Source organism: Guillardia theta (genome assembly GCF_000315625.1).
Source record: "Guillardia theta CCMP2712 unplaced genomic scaffold GUITHscaffold_92, whole genome shotgun sequence".
Taxonomy (NCBI): Eukaryota; class Cryptophyceae; order Pyrenomonadales; family Geminigeraceae; genus Guillardia; species Guillardia theta.
In genome coordinates, this window is record NW_005434582.1 from 250,319 (window position 1) to 264,328 (window position 14,010).

Here is a 14,010-nt window from a genome sequence, read left to right on the forward strand (position 1 = left end):
TCTTTCCGCATCCGTTGGGGCCGAGGATGACGACTCGCATGCCTCGGGTGATGGAAAGCGAGAGGTCCCGGTAGAGAGGCTTCTCCTCGCTCCAGCCGATCTCCGCATCCTTCATCACCACCATCTCCATCCTGCACTTGGGAGGCTCGGGCAGGACGAGCTTGGGTCGCCGTCCTGTCTGGAGGCTCTCCGGCGCATCGATGACCTCCATCTTCTCCAGCTGCTTCTTCCTCGACTGCGCCGACGAGGCCTTGGAGGCCTTGGCCCCGAACCTGTCGATGTAGCTCTGCAGCTTCTCGATCTCCCTCTGCTGCGCCTCGTACGCCTTGGCAGCAGCGTCGACCCTGGCCTGCCGCTCGAGCAGGAACTTGGAGTGGCTGCACTTGAACACGTGGAGCCTCTTGTCGCGGACCTCCAGGATCGTGTTGCATGCGATGCCGTCGAGCAGGCTGGTCTCGTGCGTCACCACCATGATGGTCCCCTTGTACTCCTTGAGGTAGCTCACGAGCCACTGCTTCGCGCTCATGTCCAGGTGGTTGGTGGGCTCGTCGAGGAGCAGGAGGTCGGGCTCGCTCAGGAGGAGGCGAGCTAGCGCGATGCGCATCTGCCATCCCCCGCTGAACTCGGTGCAGGACTTGTTGTGGTCCTCCCGCTGAAACCCCAGCCCGTTGAGCACGCGCGCGACCTTCTGATCCTTGCTGCTTCCTCCCACAGCCTCGAACTCTGCCTGCGCCGACGCAAGCTCGTTGGCCGCTCGCTCCGACATCGCCTCCCGCTCCACAGCCTCCTGCGCCTTGAGCAGTCGCTCCTCAGCCGCCATGATCTTGTTCATCCCCGAAGACGCCTCGTCCCATGCCGATCTCTTGCTCCCGCTGACTGCCGTCTGGATCAGGTACCCCACCGTTGTCTCGGGCTTGATCACCGCTTCCCCGCTGTCCCACGCTCTCGTCCGCACGATAGCCGAGAGGAGCGTGCTCTTCCCGGCTCCGTTGGCTCCCACCACTCCGATGCGATCGCCCTGCATGGCCTTGAAGGAAGCGTCGAGCAATATGTCACGAGGCCCGGCACTGAGCGAGAGCTTCTCCACGGCTAGAATTGCTCCTCCTGTATCCCCGAAGATCGGGTTGATAGCTTTACTCGCCTTCTCCTGCGTTGTCTGCATGCTCAGAGGGCGGCAGGGCCTCGCGCTCTCGGAGCATCTAGAGGAGATACGAGACCCGAGACGAGCCAGGTTGTCGGGCCGACGATCGAAGATGCTGCTTCGGAGGTTTCCATATGGCAAGTTGAAGGCGTGAGACAGTTGGAGCGATAGCAGAACAAGCACAGAAAGTTTCATCGTAGAGGTTGAGAATTTTCTCCCCTTTTTCAGGTCACTCTACTTGTAGCTCATGGTCCAAAGCGTTCTCCTGCCTGTCATAACCTGTAAGTTCAAACCAAGAGGCAACAACGTACAATCGTTCGATTTCATACTAATTGATCCCGATAAAGCACTTCCTCCAACGCTCTTGCTTCCTTTCTTCTCTCTTTGACCTCGTGTGCGTGTTTGTGGATGATTCCTCCAAGATAGTCTCTAGATGCCTTATCCCTCTCTGCGCTGCTGATCTCATAATATTTGCTCTTCCCATTCACCGCTAATTCTCCTGACCCTTATTGCATCAGGGGCGCTAGTGTTGTCATTCTTCTTCTTTCTCCTCTTCTTTCATCCTTCCCTCTTCTCTTCTCATCTGTTCTCGTCTCGTCTCGTCTCGTCTCGTCTCGTCTCGTCTCGTCTCTTCTCGTCCCGTCCCGTCCCGTCCCGTCCCGTCCCGTCCCGTCCCGTCCCGTCCCGTCCCCTCTCCTCTCCTCTCCTCTCCTCTCCTCTCCTCTCCTCTCCTCTCCTCTCCTCTCCTCTCATCTCATCTCATCTCATCTCATCTCTTCTCATCTCATCTCATCTCATCTCATCTCTTCCTTCTCATCTCATCTCTTCTCATCTCATCTCATCTCATCTCATCTCATCTCATCTCATCTCATCTCTTCTCATCTCATCTCATCTCATCTCTTCTCATCTCATCTCATCTCATCTCATCTCATCTCATCTCATCTCATCTCATCTCATCTCTTCTCGCTTCTGCATGTTTCTGGTCGGCCTCCCCCATTTTGTTGGTCGGGGTAAGGGCATCTGAGGCAGACTCTTAAAGGAACGATGTGAATGTCCCCGCCCGGCGGGCCGGGGCAGACCGTCACTTGTCCGTCACTCACTGAGAGCCTGAGCCCTCCCCGTCCGCGACGGTTGTGCGGCCGCCGCCGCGGTTGGGCCCGGCAGTACTGATGGTATGTCATTCTATCCGGTGCCTACCATAGTGGTGAGGCTGGGCCCTGCCCAACTTGCTGAGTGTCTGGAGGCCGGGCCCTCGTGCCACTGAGGGCAACGGGGCCGACCTTGACCAGGTGGAACTTCCAAGGGCCCAGCCGGGACCGAACGGCGGGCCCTCCTCAATAACCCGGCTCGGTGCTCAGCCTGAGCGACTCACTGAGGCTAGCGGCTGAGCGGAACCTGCAGAGCAACCTGCTCATTAACCGTATTGAGCGGGGATGAGGGGCTGTAGGGCCGTTGAATCATGAGAGAGCGTTGAGTAGGAATGGGGAGAGAGGGAGAGAGAGAGAGAGAGAGAGAGAGAGGAGGAGGAGGAGAGAGGAGGAGGAGGAGGAGGAGGAGGAGAGAGAGAGAGAGAGAGAGAGAGAGGGAGAGGGAGAGAGGGAGAGAGAGAGAGGGAGGGAGAGAGAGAGAGAGCAAGAGGGAGAGCGAGAGCGAACGATTGGCTGTAGAGAGATGGAGGAATGGTAGGGCAAACGTTTGCTCCTTGTGTTTGATCTAACAGTCTTGGCGCTTCATCAATATTTCTTGTGAGCTGACGTTTCACCTCAGCGCAGCTGTCGACATGCCGTATCCCGACCCGCGGGACCTCACCAACGCCAGCGTTGGCAGTAGCGTCCGTCCTCGCGCTGCCATGCGGGACCTGCGGGCCTCTCAGACTCTCACAGTGAACAGGGAGATGAGTATCAGCGGGGACGCTCTTCGGGTGTATCCTGCGGTGACCTGCGACGTCTCCTCTCCATCTCCTCACGTGGACTGCAGGAGGTCGAGTTCAAGGACACGAGCCCGAACGTGCCGCACATTCTCACCATGACGATCATGAACAAGAGCGATCATGTCAAGCGAGTCCGCCTGGTCCAACCCAAATTGAAAGAGTTCAAGTTGCATCATATCCCTACCGTCTGTCCTCCTTCCCCTCCCCCTCTGCCTCTGACTGCTCCATCAGGTCCCCATCGCCCCTGGGCTGGAGATCAGCGTTGACGTCGAGTACCTGTCGCCGCTGGACCAAGACTTCAAGGACGAGATCCAAGTCCTCTGCGACTCAGACTGCATTCGCGTCCCCGTCTACGCCAGGAAGGCAGCAGCTGACATTCGCTTCGAGCAGTACTGCAACTTCGGCTCAGGTGAGGCGTGCTCGCTCCCTCGCGCGGATGACGTTGAGTCAGTGTCCCCGGGCTCCCACAACATCCGGTACGTTGACATCATCAACCATGGATCCAAGGCTGCAGACTTCGAGTTCGTAGCCGACTCGGACCTCAGGTACGCCTCCTCTCCTTCTCTTCCTCTCCTCCTCTCCTTCTCTTCCTCTCCTCCTCTCCTCCTCTCCTCCTCTCCTCCTCTCCTCCTCCCCTCCTCCTCTCCTCCTCTCCTCCTCCTCTCCTCCTCTCTCCTCACCCCCTCCCGCAGCTTCGCCATAGAGCCAATGGTTGGCCGCCTGGGACCCGCAGGGACGGAAGACTGCTGCCTGCGCCTGAAAGTCTCGCTGAAAGCCAACGACGTGGCGCTGCTGAGGAACATCCTCCGACTCAACGTGGACGGTCAACCGCGGGGGCAGATCCTCGACATCAACGCACTCGTCACCAAGCACAGCATCGAGATCTTGTCGCAGGACGGGACCGGCAAGGTGGACTTCCTTCAGTTCGGCTCCTTGTACTGCGGTGAGCGACGAGACTTCGAGGTCCTCGTCCTCAACGACGGGCCCACCGAGTCGGAGGTGCGGGTGAGCATCTCGGCTGACACTGAGGACAAGGCGCAAGGCTGGGTCATCACCCCCAACCAGATGCTCATGCAGGCGAGGGAGCAGCGGCTCGTGACCGTCACCTTCTGCCCGCCCCTGGTCACGTACCACAAGGGCTTCAAGACTCAGCTTCTCTCCCTGTCGCACAGGGAGGAGTACGAGGCCATCGTGACGTTGCAAGGCAAGGGGTCAGGGGACCTGCTCAACTCGAGCCTGAGGGTGCTGGGCCGCTCGTTCCAGCCCTCCGTGTCTCTGTCGCACAACGACCTCTGCTTCCTCGACACCCCCACACACGGGAACCGCGAGCTGACGGCCACCATCAAGAACGAGCACGACGAGATGCCCGTCCTCTTCAGCATCCCGAGGATCCCGCACTTCAAGTGCCGGCCCTCTGCTGGGACCCTCCTGCCTATGCAGTCCATGGAGCTCGTGCTCTCCTTCTCGCCAAACCAGCTCGGTCGACATCGAGGCGCGTTCGTGATCTCGTTCAAGGGAACGTCGAAGCAGGTCGTCGAGACGGCAGAGCTGCGGGTGGTTGGGCGGTGCGATCAAGTCGGGAGCAAGAGGGACATGGTGGGAGGGCCTCTCGCGACCGACGTCGACTTCGCTCCCAAGTTCCACTTCCAGCACCCCGACGACGCGCACAAGGTGAAAGCGAGCAAGAAGAAGTTCAGCCGGCAGCTCTTCTGGCAGCAGCACCCGCCGGAATACAACGAGAGGACCGCGCACCTAACTCACGACGCCGAGACCTTCGAGAAGATCTGGAAGAACCGAGTCAAGTACGCTGACTTCCTCAGCAACGCTCACTCGAAGCGAATGAAGGTCGAAACCTTCCCTGAGAGCTTCCAGTTCGCTCTCGGCAACCAAGACGCCTCCCCCGACCTCACCGACCCTGACTATCAGAAGCCCTCCAAGGACATGGGCATGTTCGGCCTCCCCATGGCCGGGATCCCTTCGCACCTGACGCTACAAGAGCCGCAGCTGAAGATGCCCAAGGAGGAGGAGGCGCTCTATCTCAAGAGCTCCACCCTCAAGGGAACCCTCCTCAAGCCCAGGACCCTCGCGTTGAACGAGGATAGGCTGATCTCCAAGAAATTCAAGTCAGCACCGTCCAGCAAGCAGGAGAAACTAGACTGTCAAGTGCACCTGCAACCCCAGGACATCTTGTGTATCAGCACCTTCCCTCCCAGCATGGACTTCGGATCGATCTGCATCCAGGCCGACGTCTCCAAATCCTTCTTCGTCTCCAACAACACCTCTCGAAACATCCTCGTGCGCATCGACACGGACGGCAACAGTGCTCTCAGTCGCTCGAAGCCGACGAGTCAAGTCATCCCCCCGTCTGCCACCGCTGGCTTCGACATCACCATCTACCTTGAGAGCCAGGCCGACATCAGCACCAAGTTCCGCTACGTCATCAACGAGCATCACGCGTACGAGGTTGCGGTGAAGGCAGAGGCTGTTCCCGTCATGCTGCACGTCTCCAAGACGCGAATCAACTTCTCCTTCCCCCCCACCAGCATGGAGCCCGTCATCACTGAGTCCTTCCACATGACCAACCCCTCCAACAACGCGGCCCAGTACAAGATTGAGCAGGGGGAGCACTTCAAGACCTTCCCCTCCGACGGCATTGTCGAGCCCATGAGCACAGAAGAGATCATGGTGACCTACCGTCCCGGGCAGGAGTGCAAGCACGAGCAGACGCTGAGCATCTCGGTGACAGGAGGAGCGATCATCCCCCTCCTCTGCTCGGGCGAGGTCGAGGAGAGTCACGCGCAGCTGAAGCAGAAGTCCATCGACATGGGGGTCGTGTCAGCTGGGCAAGTCTGCACCAGGTCGTTCGCGCTCTCGTGCACGGGAGGGTCGAGTACGGCCTTCTTCATCGACACCAACGAGATGAGGGCGCGAGCGCCGGGGCTGACGGTGACGCCGGAGAAGGGGCTGGTGACGCCCGGGACCAACTCGGTGATCTCAGTGTCAGTCAAGAGCGACAGGAGCGTCAAGATCGATGACGTCATCATCATTCAGATCCGAGGGTCGAAGACGCTGAGGGTGACGGTCAAGGCGGAAGTGATCCTCCCCCGCGTCGAGATCAAGGAGGACGAGATCGACTTCGGGACGGTCTACATCGGAGCCGTCGCGGTCAGGTCGATTCAGCTGCAGAACCTGAGCTCCATCACGGCGAGACTCTTCCTGGACCTGAGAAGATATCCGGAGTTCTCCGTTACCCTCCCCGAGGTGTGGGACTACGACACGGTGCTGGCCAAGAGGGACGAGGAGGAAGCAGAAGAGGAAGCAGAAATCTCGCAGCTGAGACCTGGGGAGCTGACCAACTTCCGCATCCCCCCCAAGGATCAAGGGACCCTGACCATCACGTACGCCCCCACCAAGCTGAGCAAGCACGCGATCGAGCTCCCCCTGGGGCTTCAGGACATCTCCTCCTCCACCACCAAGAACCTCAGGCGCGTGCTCTTGGCCGAGGCCAAGAAGCCCCGGCTGTTACTCTCCACCACCTCGCTCGAGTTCTCGAAGCGAGTTGTGGTCAACGCCAACATGAAGGGCGTATCCTACGTCATGACCCTCCAGGTCACTCACTGCGACGACCACCCCTCCTCCATCCTCGCCTACCTCGACGGCCCGGACGCCAAGGCCGGGAGCTTCAGGATGGAGCGGGTCGAGGCGCATCTGGACCATCGCAAGTCACTGGAGCTGAAAGTTCACTTCGTGCCGACCTCCAACATCGAGTACGACTGCGAGCTGCTCATCTTTCTCAACTCCGAGCCCTCCCCCTACTTCTCCGTCCACGTTCACGGCACCGGCACCTTCCCCCGGCTGGAGTTCGACCGGCGGGAGGTGCTCCTGCCAACGACTCCCTGCGGCATCCCGAGCGAAGTGACGTTCTTCATCATCAACCACGGCTACGACAACCTGGACATCAAGTACAAGCTTCCCGCTGACACAGCCGTTATCCCCCTCTCCTTCTCCTTCCCCCTCGGCACCATCACCAGCGTCATGCGGACGAGGATACCGGTGCAAGTGTCCTTCACCTACCCCAAGAGCCTCTCGTTCAGCAGCAAGGTCTGCTTCTTCGACGACCACGGCAACGAGTTCAGCATCCTCATCGCGGGGAGAACCGACGCTTGCTTCCTCAGCGTCTTCCCCTTCATCACCCTCCACGGGGCCGACTGCAAGATCCTCCCCAAGTCCGGCAAGGGGCCGACGGCTGAGGTGTCGGGAACGAAGATGGCGGTGATGAGCAAGGAAGGGACGATCGAGCTGGAGGAGAAGGAGGAGGTCAAGTCGAGGCAGAGGCTGGCAGACCTCATCCCCAACAACGAGTTCCTCTGCGAGTGCTCCGTGCTGGCCGAGCCCTCCTCCAAGGACCTGCTGGTGAAGTGGATCAACCTCTCCCTGCTGCGGCAGCCCATGCAGAGGTTTCCGGAGGAGCTGATCAAGAGCAAGGGCCGCCAGCTTGTACAGCTGGTGGAGACGTTCACGGGAAAGAGCATCCTCCCCAAAGACAAGACCTCGCAGGCTCGCAGAACCCCCGCAAACCGCAAGGAGGAGGCGGAGGAGGAGCGCATGTGGTACGAGGAGTTCCTCGCCTTCCTCAAGACCTCCGGCGCTCTGATCGACGTCATCCGACCCGAGTACCTGCTGCACTACGACCTCTTCCAGAAGCTCGTGCTGGACAAGAGCTCGGAGTCGTACTCGGAGGAGCAGCACAAGTACTATGACAGGTACTACGAGCTGATCAACACAGGGAGCTGGCTGTTGCTGACCTATCAAGTGATCAAGCTCTTCAGCTTCAACCGCATAACCCCCAGCCTCGTCAGGAGCATGCCCATGGTCGACGCCAAGACCATCAAGCTCTCCTCCCAGCTCACCAGCAACGTTTACAGCAACTCGGAGCTGCTGCTTCTCAGCTGGCTGGCGTATCACAACGAGCGCATGGTCCCGACTGAGAAGGCCAACCTCCTCAACTTCGACCTCGACCTGCATGACGGGCGCGTCATTGCCTACCTGATCTCCTCCCACGTCCCCTCCCTCAAGTCCATGCTCTCCGGCCTCAAGCGCGCTGACGACAGAGCCCAGCAGCTCTCCAACATCCACAACGTCAGCAGCGCCATCCGTCACATCGGGCTTCCCTTCTCCCTCGAGCCCAGTCACTTCGTGGAGGCCCCGGCCCGCGACCTCATCCTCTTCTGCATGTACCTCTTCGAGAACCTCCCGGGCTTCGTGCCCAAGGCCCTGGTGGAGTTCGACGGATGTCTCAACGAGACAGTGACGCGCTCGATCGAGCTCAAGAACCCCAGCAACAAGCAGCTCGTCTACTCCGTTCACGTCGACGGCTCCTCGGAGTTCGTGTGCGCCAAGAGCGTGAAGATGCTGCCGGGGAAGAAGACGGTCTTCCCCATCAGCATCACCCACAGCTCGAGGAAGACCGCGGAGGGCCAAATCTACTTCATCGGCGAGCAGATGGCGGGGAATACGACGGGGGCGACGCTAGTGTTCACGTTGCGGTCAGTGGTGAAGTCGTTCAAGAGAAGTGAAGTGATGGAGCGAGAGGCGAAGCTGTACGAGCAAGTTCTGTTCGAGATCCCCGTGCTCAATGACACGGACGTCGACACTGAGGTGCAGGTGACGCTGTCCAACTTCAAGGATTCCATGCACGAAGACCTGTCGAGCTCCAAGAACAGAGGGCAGAAGGTGCGGCGAGGGAAGGGAGGCGACATGGTCACGTCCTCCGCTCTGCTGCCGGAGCGAACCTTCTGGCTGAGGAACGGGCAGGACAAGCTCAAGGTGAAGAGGAATTCATCCATCAACGCCAAGGTCCTCTTCCTCCCCATGCGCCTCTCCTCGCAGTCGTGCCTGGTGTTCGTCAAGGACGCGGAGGAGCGGGAGGTCTGCTACGAGCTCCGCGTGCGCGCGCTGCTGCCGAGCACGACGGAGTCGTACAAGTTCACGAACCCTATGAAGAGCGTAATCCTCAAGGAGATCTCCCTCACCACGAGGAACGCGAGCGTCGACAAGTGCAGGGCACTGATCATGGACATGCTGGGCCAGCAGGGGGTAAGGAGTGGTACAAGGTGCTCAGCGACCAGGTCAAGGTGGACTACAAGGTCGAGTATCTGTCCAGCTTCTTCTCGGGCCCCAGCCAGCTCTCCCTCGTCGGCTCCGGGTCAGCCCGGGTGACGGCGGCAGCCAAGGACGGGAAGGGGGCGGGGGACGGGAACAAGCTTGCTCTAGAGCTGCGGCCGCAGGGCCCCGGGAGGTATGAGGGGAAGGTGATCCTGCGATCAGCTCTGGACGTGCGGGTGATCGAGGTGGAGGCGGTGGTGAGCGTTCCGAGCAACCTTGTCGAGCTGACTTTCAGCTGCCCTGCCCGCCAGTCGATCACGCAGGAGATCCCGATCATCAACTACACGGAGACGCCCTGGAGCGTCGAGGCGAAGCTCTCGGGCTCCTACTTCTCTGGCTCCAGGGAGCTGACGGTCCCTGCTGCCGCTTCCAGCAAGGAGCCAGGACGAGCGACGTTTGCGCTCACGTTCTCGCCGCGATGGATCTGCTCTGTTGAGGGAGAGCTGGTGCTGCACAACCATACCATTGACGACTCGTACAAGTACCAGCTGACGGGGGTGGGGGAGGACCCGGTAGCTGAGGACCACCTGGTGGTGGACTGCAAGGCGAGATGGAGGAGGACGCTGTCGATCCCGGTGAGGAACCTGCTGGAGGGGAAGAACTGCAACTACAAGGTTGAGTGCGACCTGATGGGAGTTAGCGGGGCCAGTCAGTTCCTGGTGCCCAGCAAGAGCGTCAAGAGCTACGAGCTGTTCGTCCTCATGCCGCGAGGAGGGACGTTCAAGGGCAGCATCACCTTCACCGCCCCCAACAACGAGTACGTCTGGTTCACCCTAGAGGTCAACGCCAACAACCCTCCTCCCGAGCAGACGCTCGAGCTGAGGACGAGAGCTCGCACGGCCGTCGCTGCTGACATCCCCATCGTCAACCCGACGCCCGAGGAGGTCACCTTCGACGTCCTCCTCAACGGCGAGGGGCTCCTCGGTCAGCCCAGCGTCACGCTCGCGCCCTCGGGCACGACCACATACGAGCTAATCTACTCGCCGCTGATCGCCGGGGGGAGACAGGGAAGCCTGACGTTCATCAACGACGAGATGGGAGAGTTCTGGTACGAGATCAAGCTGATGGCTGGCGAGCCCGAGGTCATGGACGTCCCTTCCTTCTCCTGCAGCCTCGGAAGGTCCATCGACACCCAAGTCTCGATCGAGAACCCTTTGCCTGATGACGTCATGCTCCTCGTCGACAACTCCAACCCCGTCAACTTCACCGTCACCAACCTCGACAGGGAGGAGGAGCGCGCGTACCTGATCCCAGCCTTCTCCTCCTCCTCCTTCCTCATCGCCTACACGCCCGCGGCTCTCGGCGAGGAGGAGAGGGGTCGGATCACCTTCTCGCATCCTCAGGCTGGCAAGTGGGAGTTTGCGGTGTCGGGGACGGGAGGGCCGCCGGAGATGTTTGCAGCGGTGGAGGTGAGCGCAGCGGTGGGAGAGATGAGCAGCAACGTGGTTACGTTCAAGAACCCGCTGAAGAGAGACCTGGTGGTCAATGTGTCGTTGAGGGGCGAGGAGGAGGAGGAGGAGGGAGGATGCTTCTCGCTCGTCGGCTCGAGGTCGACCAACCTGCATGTCCCGTCGCTGAAGTCTATCGACATACCCTTCACCTTCTTCCCCAAGAAGATGACGGAGCATCGCTGCGTCCTCCGCCTTTCTTGCCAGGACCTCGACCTCAGCTTCGATTTCCCCATCCATGGCACTGCCGAATCTCCGGAGACCACCAGCCTCGGGAGGTTCGCGTGCAGGTCAAGGGAGCGGCTGGTGAAGGAGATCGTGGTGGAGCTGGAGGGAGCAGGGGAGGCAGTCTCGTCGGAGGACGTCAGCTTCGAGCTGCTGCTGCCTGACGAGCACCAGTCCCTCCTCCGCAAGGCCCTCCGCTTCACTCGCGACCAGACCGTCGCCGACCCCAGCAAGTGTCACTTCACCATGGTGTTCGAGCCCCTGAAGCCCATCCAAGCTAAGGTGCAGCTGCGAGTGACTCGGCCCTCGGGAGGACGTTGGCTCTACGACCTTGACGTCGTGGCGGAGCAGGCGGAGGTGGACGATGAGATCATGATGGAGGGCTCACTCAACCGAGTCAACACCGTGTCCTTCAAGATGACGAACCAGTTCGACGAGCCCGCCTCCTTCCACGCCTTCTTCTCCCTCGACTCCTCCCCTGAGTTCCAAGTCTCTCCCTCCCAGGGCATGCTGAGCCCCTACGGCTCTGAAGGCACGACCTTCCTCCTCTCCTTCTCCCCCAAGACCTACGGCCGCTCCTACCGCGCCCTCCTCATCATCGAGACGGACGAGATGCAGTGGACATACCGGGTGGTGGGTGAGCCCCCCAAGTACCGTCCTCCCAAGCCCAAGGCCAGCGGGTTCAAGACGAGGATCTCGCCCGAGCTTGACCCCGACGTGTACAAGGGTCGCCTCCCTCCTACCAACTACATGCGGGACAACGCGGCAGCGGTCAGGCAGGCAGGCAAGCAGGGGGCGAGAGAAGGAGAGTAAGAGAGGAGAGGAGAGGGAGAAGGAGAGTAAGAGAGGAGAGGAGAGGAGAGGAGAGAGAGAGGAGAGAGAGAAGGAGAGTAAGAGAGAGAGAAAGCAGACATTGAGGGGTTAAGTTGATTACAAAGAAAACTGACTGAAGAAGAGGCGCCGACGAAATGCGTGCGATGCACAAGACTTGAAAAATGGCGACAGGAAGGAAGAGGAGGAGGAGGAGGAGGAGGAGGAGCGCGATGGCAATGATGATGATGCTGATTTACATGATCCTGCTCGCACGTCAGACCAGCTACCGCATGCTCGGGTCATCAACGATCAACACCTGCATCGCGACTCGCTCCGACTGCTGGTGGTGGGCTGCAAGGGGTGAAAGTAAGATACTGCGGTCGCATGCTACCGCGTCCTTACCTCTCCCTTGCTCCCTTCGTCATCCGAGTCGACTTGCTCCACCATGCCTGCCCCCCGTCACCACCACCACCACCTCCTCCCGCACGCGTCTCAAACCTTCAGGAATCTCCACCGCCTGCTGCTCTCCCTCCTTTATCGACACCGGAGGAGCCTCCGCCTCGACCTTCCCATCCACTCCATTCCCCTGCTTGCTCGTCTCGTCACTTGCTCCCTCCTTCGCCCTCCCCTCCATCTCGCTCCTCACCCTCTCTCAACCATCTCTCCTCCTCCTCTCTCTCCCTGACTGTTACCTTCCGCTCTGCGATCGTGTTGCGGACGTTGCGGAGTCTTCCAAGCATGCGCTCGCGGATCTTGACGAGCAGAACCACCTGCAGCTCCGTCATCCGCGTCCTGCCCCCACCTCCTCTACCCGCTCCGACATGGAAAACGCGTTTGCGATCTCTGCTTCGGACACTGCAGACGATGTGAGTAGGAGAGGAAAGCTGCGGATAGGGAGCGGGAGAGAATCGAAGGAGTGAGAGGGGAAGGAAGCTGTGATGTACAGAGGTTGTTGGGAGAAAAAGAGGCGAGAGGGAAGGAGCAGAGGAGAAGTTGGGGGAGAAGTGGGAATGCAAGGGCGGGTAGGGGTGATGCGAGAGCAGGGGATGGAGGAGGGCGGAGGAGGAGTAGGAGAAGGGGGGGGGGGTGGGGAACGGCAGAGTAGGGGAGGGGCGGGGACAGCGGAGGAGGATGAGATGAGGAGTGTGACTATGAAGGTGGGAGAAGACAAACCGGCTACAGGAGTTCCGAGGTTGGGAGATTCGCTGATGGGCTGGGGGAGGATAAGATGCGAGGAAAGAAGAGGGAAGGGCTACCTTGAACCACTCGTGCTCCTTTATGGCGGCAATCTTGAGACGCTCCGACGGGTTCTAGTGGCAGTCAGAAGAAACAGCTGCCGTCCTCCTCTCCGATCGCTTCAGCATCCTCCTCCTCCTCCTCCTCTTCACCTTATTTAGGATTTGTTTCAGTAGGTCCAGCAGAGGTGGAGGAAGCTGCAAGAGGACACGTCAATTTGATCACCATACTTCATCTGATCCTCCTCGTCCTCGTCCTCCCCTCCTCGTCCTCGTCCTCGTCCTCGTCCTTCTCCTCCTCCCTCTCTTCCTCCTCCTCCTCCTCCTCCTTCCTCTCCTTCCTTCTCCCTCCTCCTCCTCCCTCCCCTCGTCCTCGTCCTCGTCCTTGTCCTTCTCCTCCTCCCTCTCTTCCTCCTCGTTCTCGTCCTCGTCCTCGTCCTCCCTCTCAGCCTCCTCGTCCCTCTCCCTCTCCTCTTCCTCCCACTCCCCTTCCCTCTCACCCCTTCTTTGAAGGTCACAGGATCTTCCTGGATCATCTCATAGAGCCGCATCACGTTAGAGTTGACGAAAGGACAGCTGCCAGGGTCCCATGAATCAGTGCAAGGAGGAGGAGGAGGAGGAGGAGCAGAGGCAGAGGGAAGGGAGAGTAAGAGTGCTGGTCGCACGAGGAGGGTGAGGGTGAGGACAGGGAGAAGGAGGAGGAGGGAGAGATAGGGAGGACGGAGGAAGGACGAGGAGGAGTCCAACAGAGCTTCTCTCATCACCTCCCATGGACGAAGAAGTACAGTGAGACTCCAGCAGCCCAGATATCAGCCAGCTGAGAGATCCACCGTCAGCATCGAACTACGAAGAGGAGGAGGAGGAGGAGGAGGAGGAGGAGGAGGAGGAGGAGGAGGAGGAGGAGGAGGAGGAGGAGGAGAAGAGAAGAGAAGATGCAGAGACGACGAGTATGAGGACGATGATGTGAATCTTCTTTTCTCTCTCATCCTCCTTCGTTCTACTATTACTCAACATGACCGAATTCTTGAGCTAGCCACCTTTCATACTAAGAAC

At 59.8% G+C, this 14,010-nt stretch overlaps 3 protein-coding genes across 3 annotated transcripts in view; 1 reads left to right on the top strand and 2 right to left on the bottom strand.

Annotated features, from left to right (window-relative positions):
• GUITHDRAFT_116186 (hypothetical protein) overlaps positions 1-1,336 on the bottom strand; it is a gene marked incomplete at both ends in the record, with an annotated part of 2,954 nt that extends 1,618 nt beyond the window's left edge. The window contains one exon of the mRNA XM_005824633.1: positions 119-1,336. Within this exon, the coding sequence (XP_005824690.1) occupies positions 119-1,336 (1,218 nt within the window). The remainder of the gene's footprint in view (positions 1-118) is intronic.
• Positions 1,337-2,812: 1,476 nt separating this feature from the next.
• GUITHDRAFT_116187 (hypothetical protein) lies at positions 2,813-11,722 on the top strand (the record flags this gene model as incomplete). The annotated part of the gene is made up of 7 exons (XM_005824634.1): positions 2,813-2,823; positions 2,909-3,074; positions 3,119-3,211; positions 3,303-3,480; positions 3,523-3,616; positions 3,764-9,167; positions 9,206-11,722. The coding sequence occupies 7 exons, from the start codon at positions 2,813-2,815 to the stop codon at positions 11,720-11,722; spliced, it is 8,463 nt and encodes a 2,820-aa protein (XP_005824691.1).
• A 253-nt stretch (positions 11,723-11,975) lies between these two features.
• GUITHDRAFT_116188 (hypothetical protein) overlaps positions 11,976-14,010 on the bottom strand; it is a gene marked incomplete at both ends in the record, with an annotated part of 3,458 nt that continues 1,423 nt past the window's right edge. The window contains 9 exons of the mRNA XM_005824635.1: positions 11,976-11,985; positions 12,039-12,073; positions 12,125-12,171; positions 12,221-12,308; positions 12,415-12,492; positions 12,534-12,577; positions 12,896-12,935; positions 12,979-13,032; positions 13,458-13,533. Of these exons, the coding sequence (XP_005824692.1) occupies positions 11,976-11,985; positions 12,039-12,073; positions 12,125-12,171; positions 12,221-12,308; positions 12,415-12,492; positions 12,534-12,577; positions 12,896-12,935; positions 12,979-13,032; positions 13,458-13,533 (472 nt within the window). The remainder of the gene's footprint in view (positions 11,986-12,038; positions 12,074-12,124; positions 12,172-12,220; positions 12,309-12,414; positions 12,493-12,533; positions 12,578-12,895; positions 12,936-12,978; positions 13,033-13,457; positions 13,534-14,010) is intronic.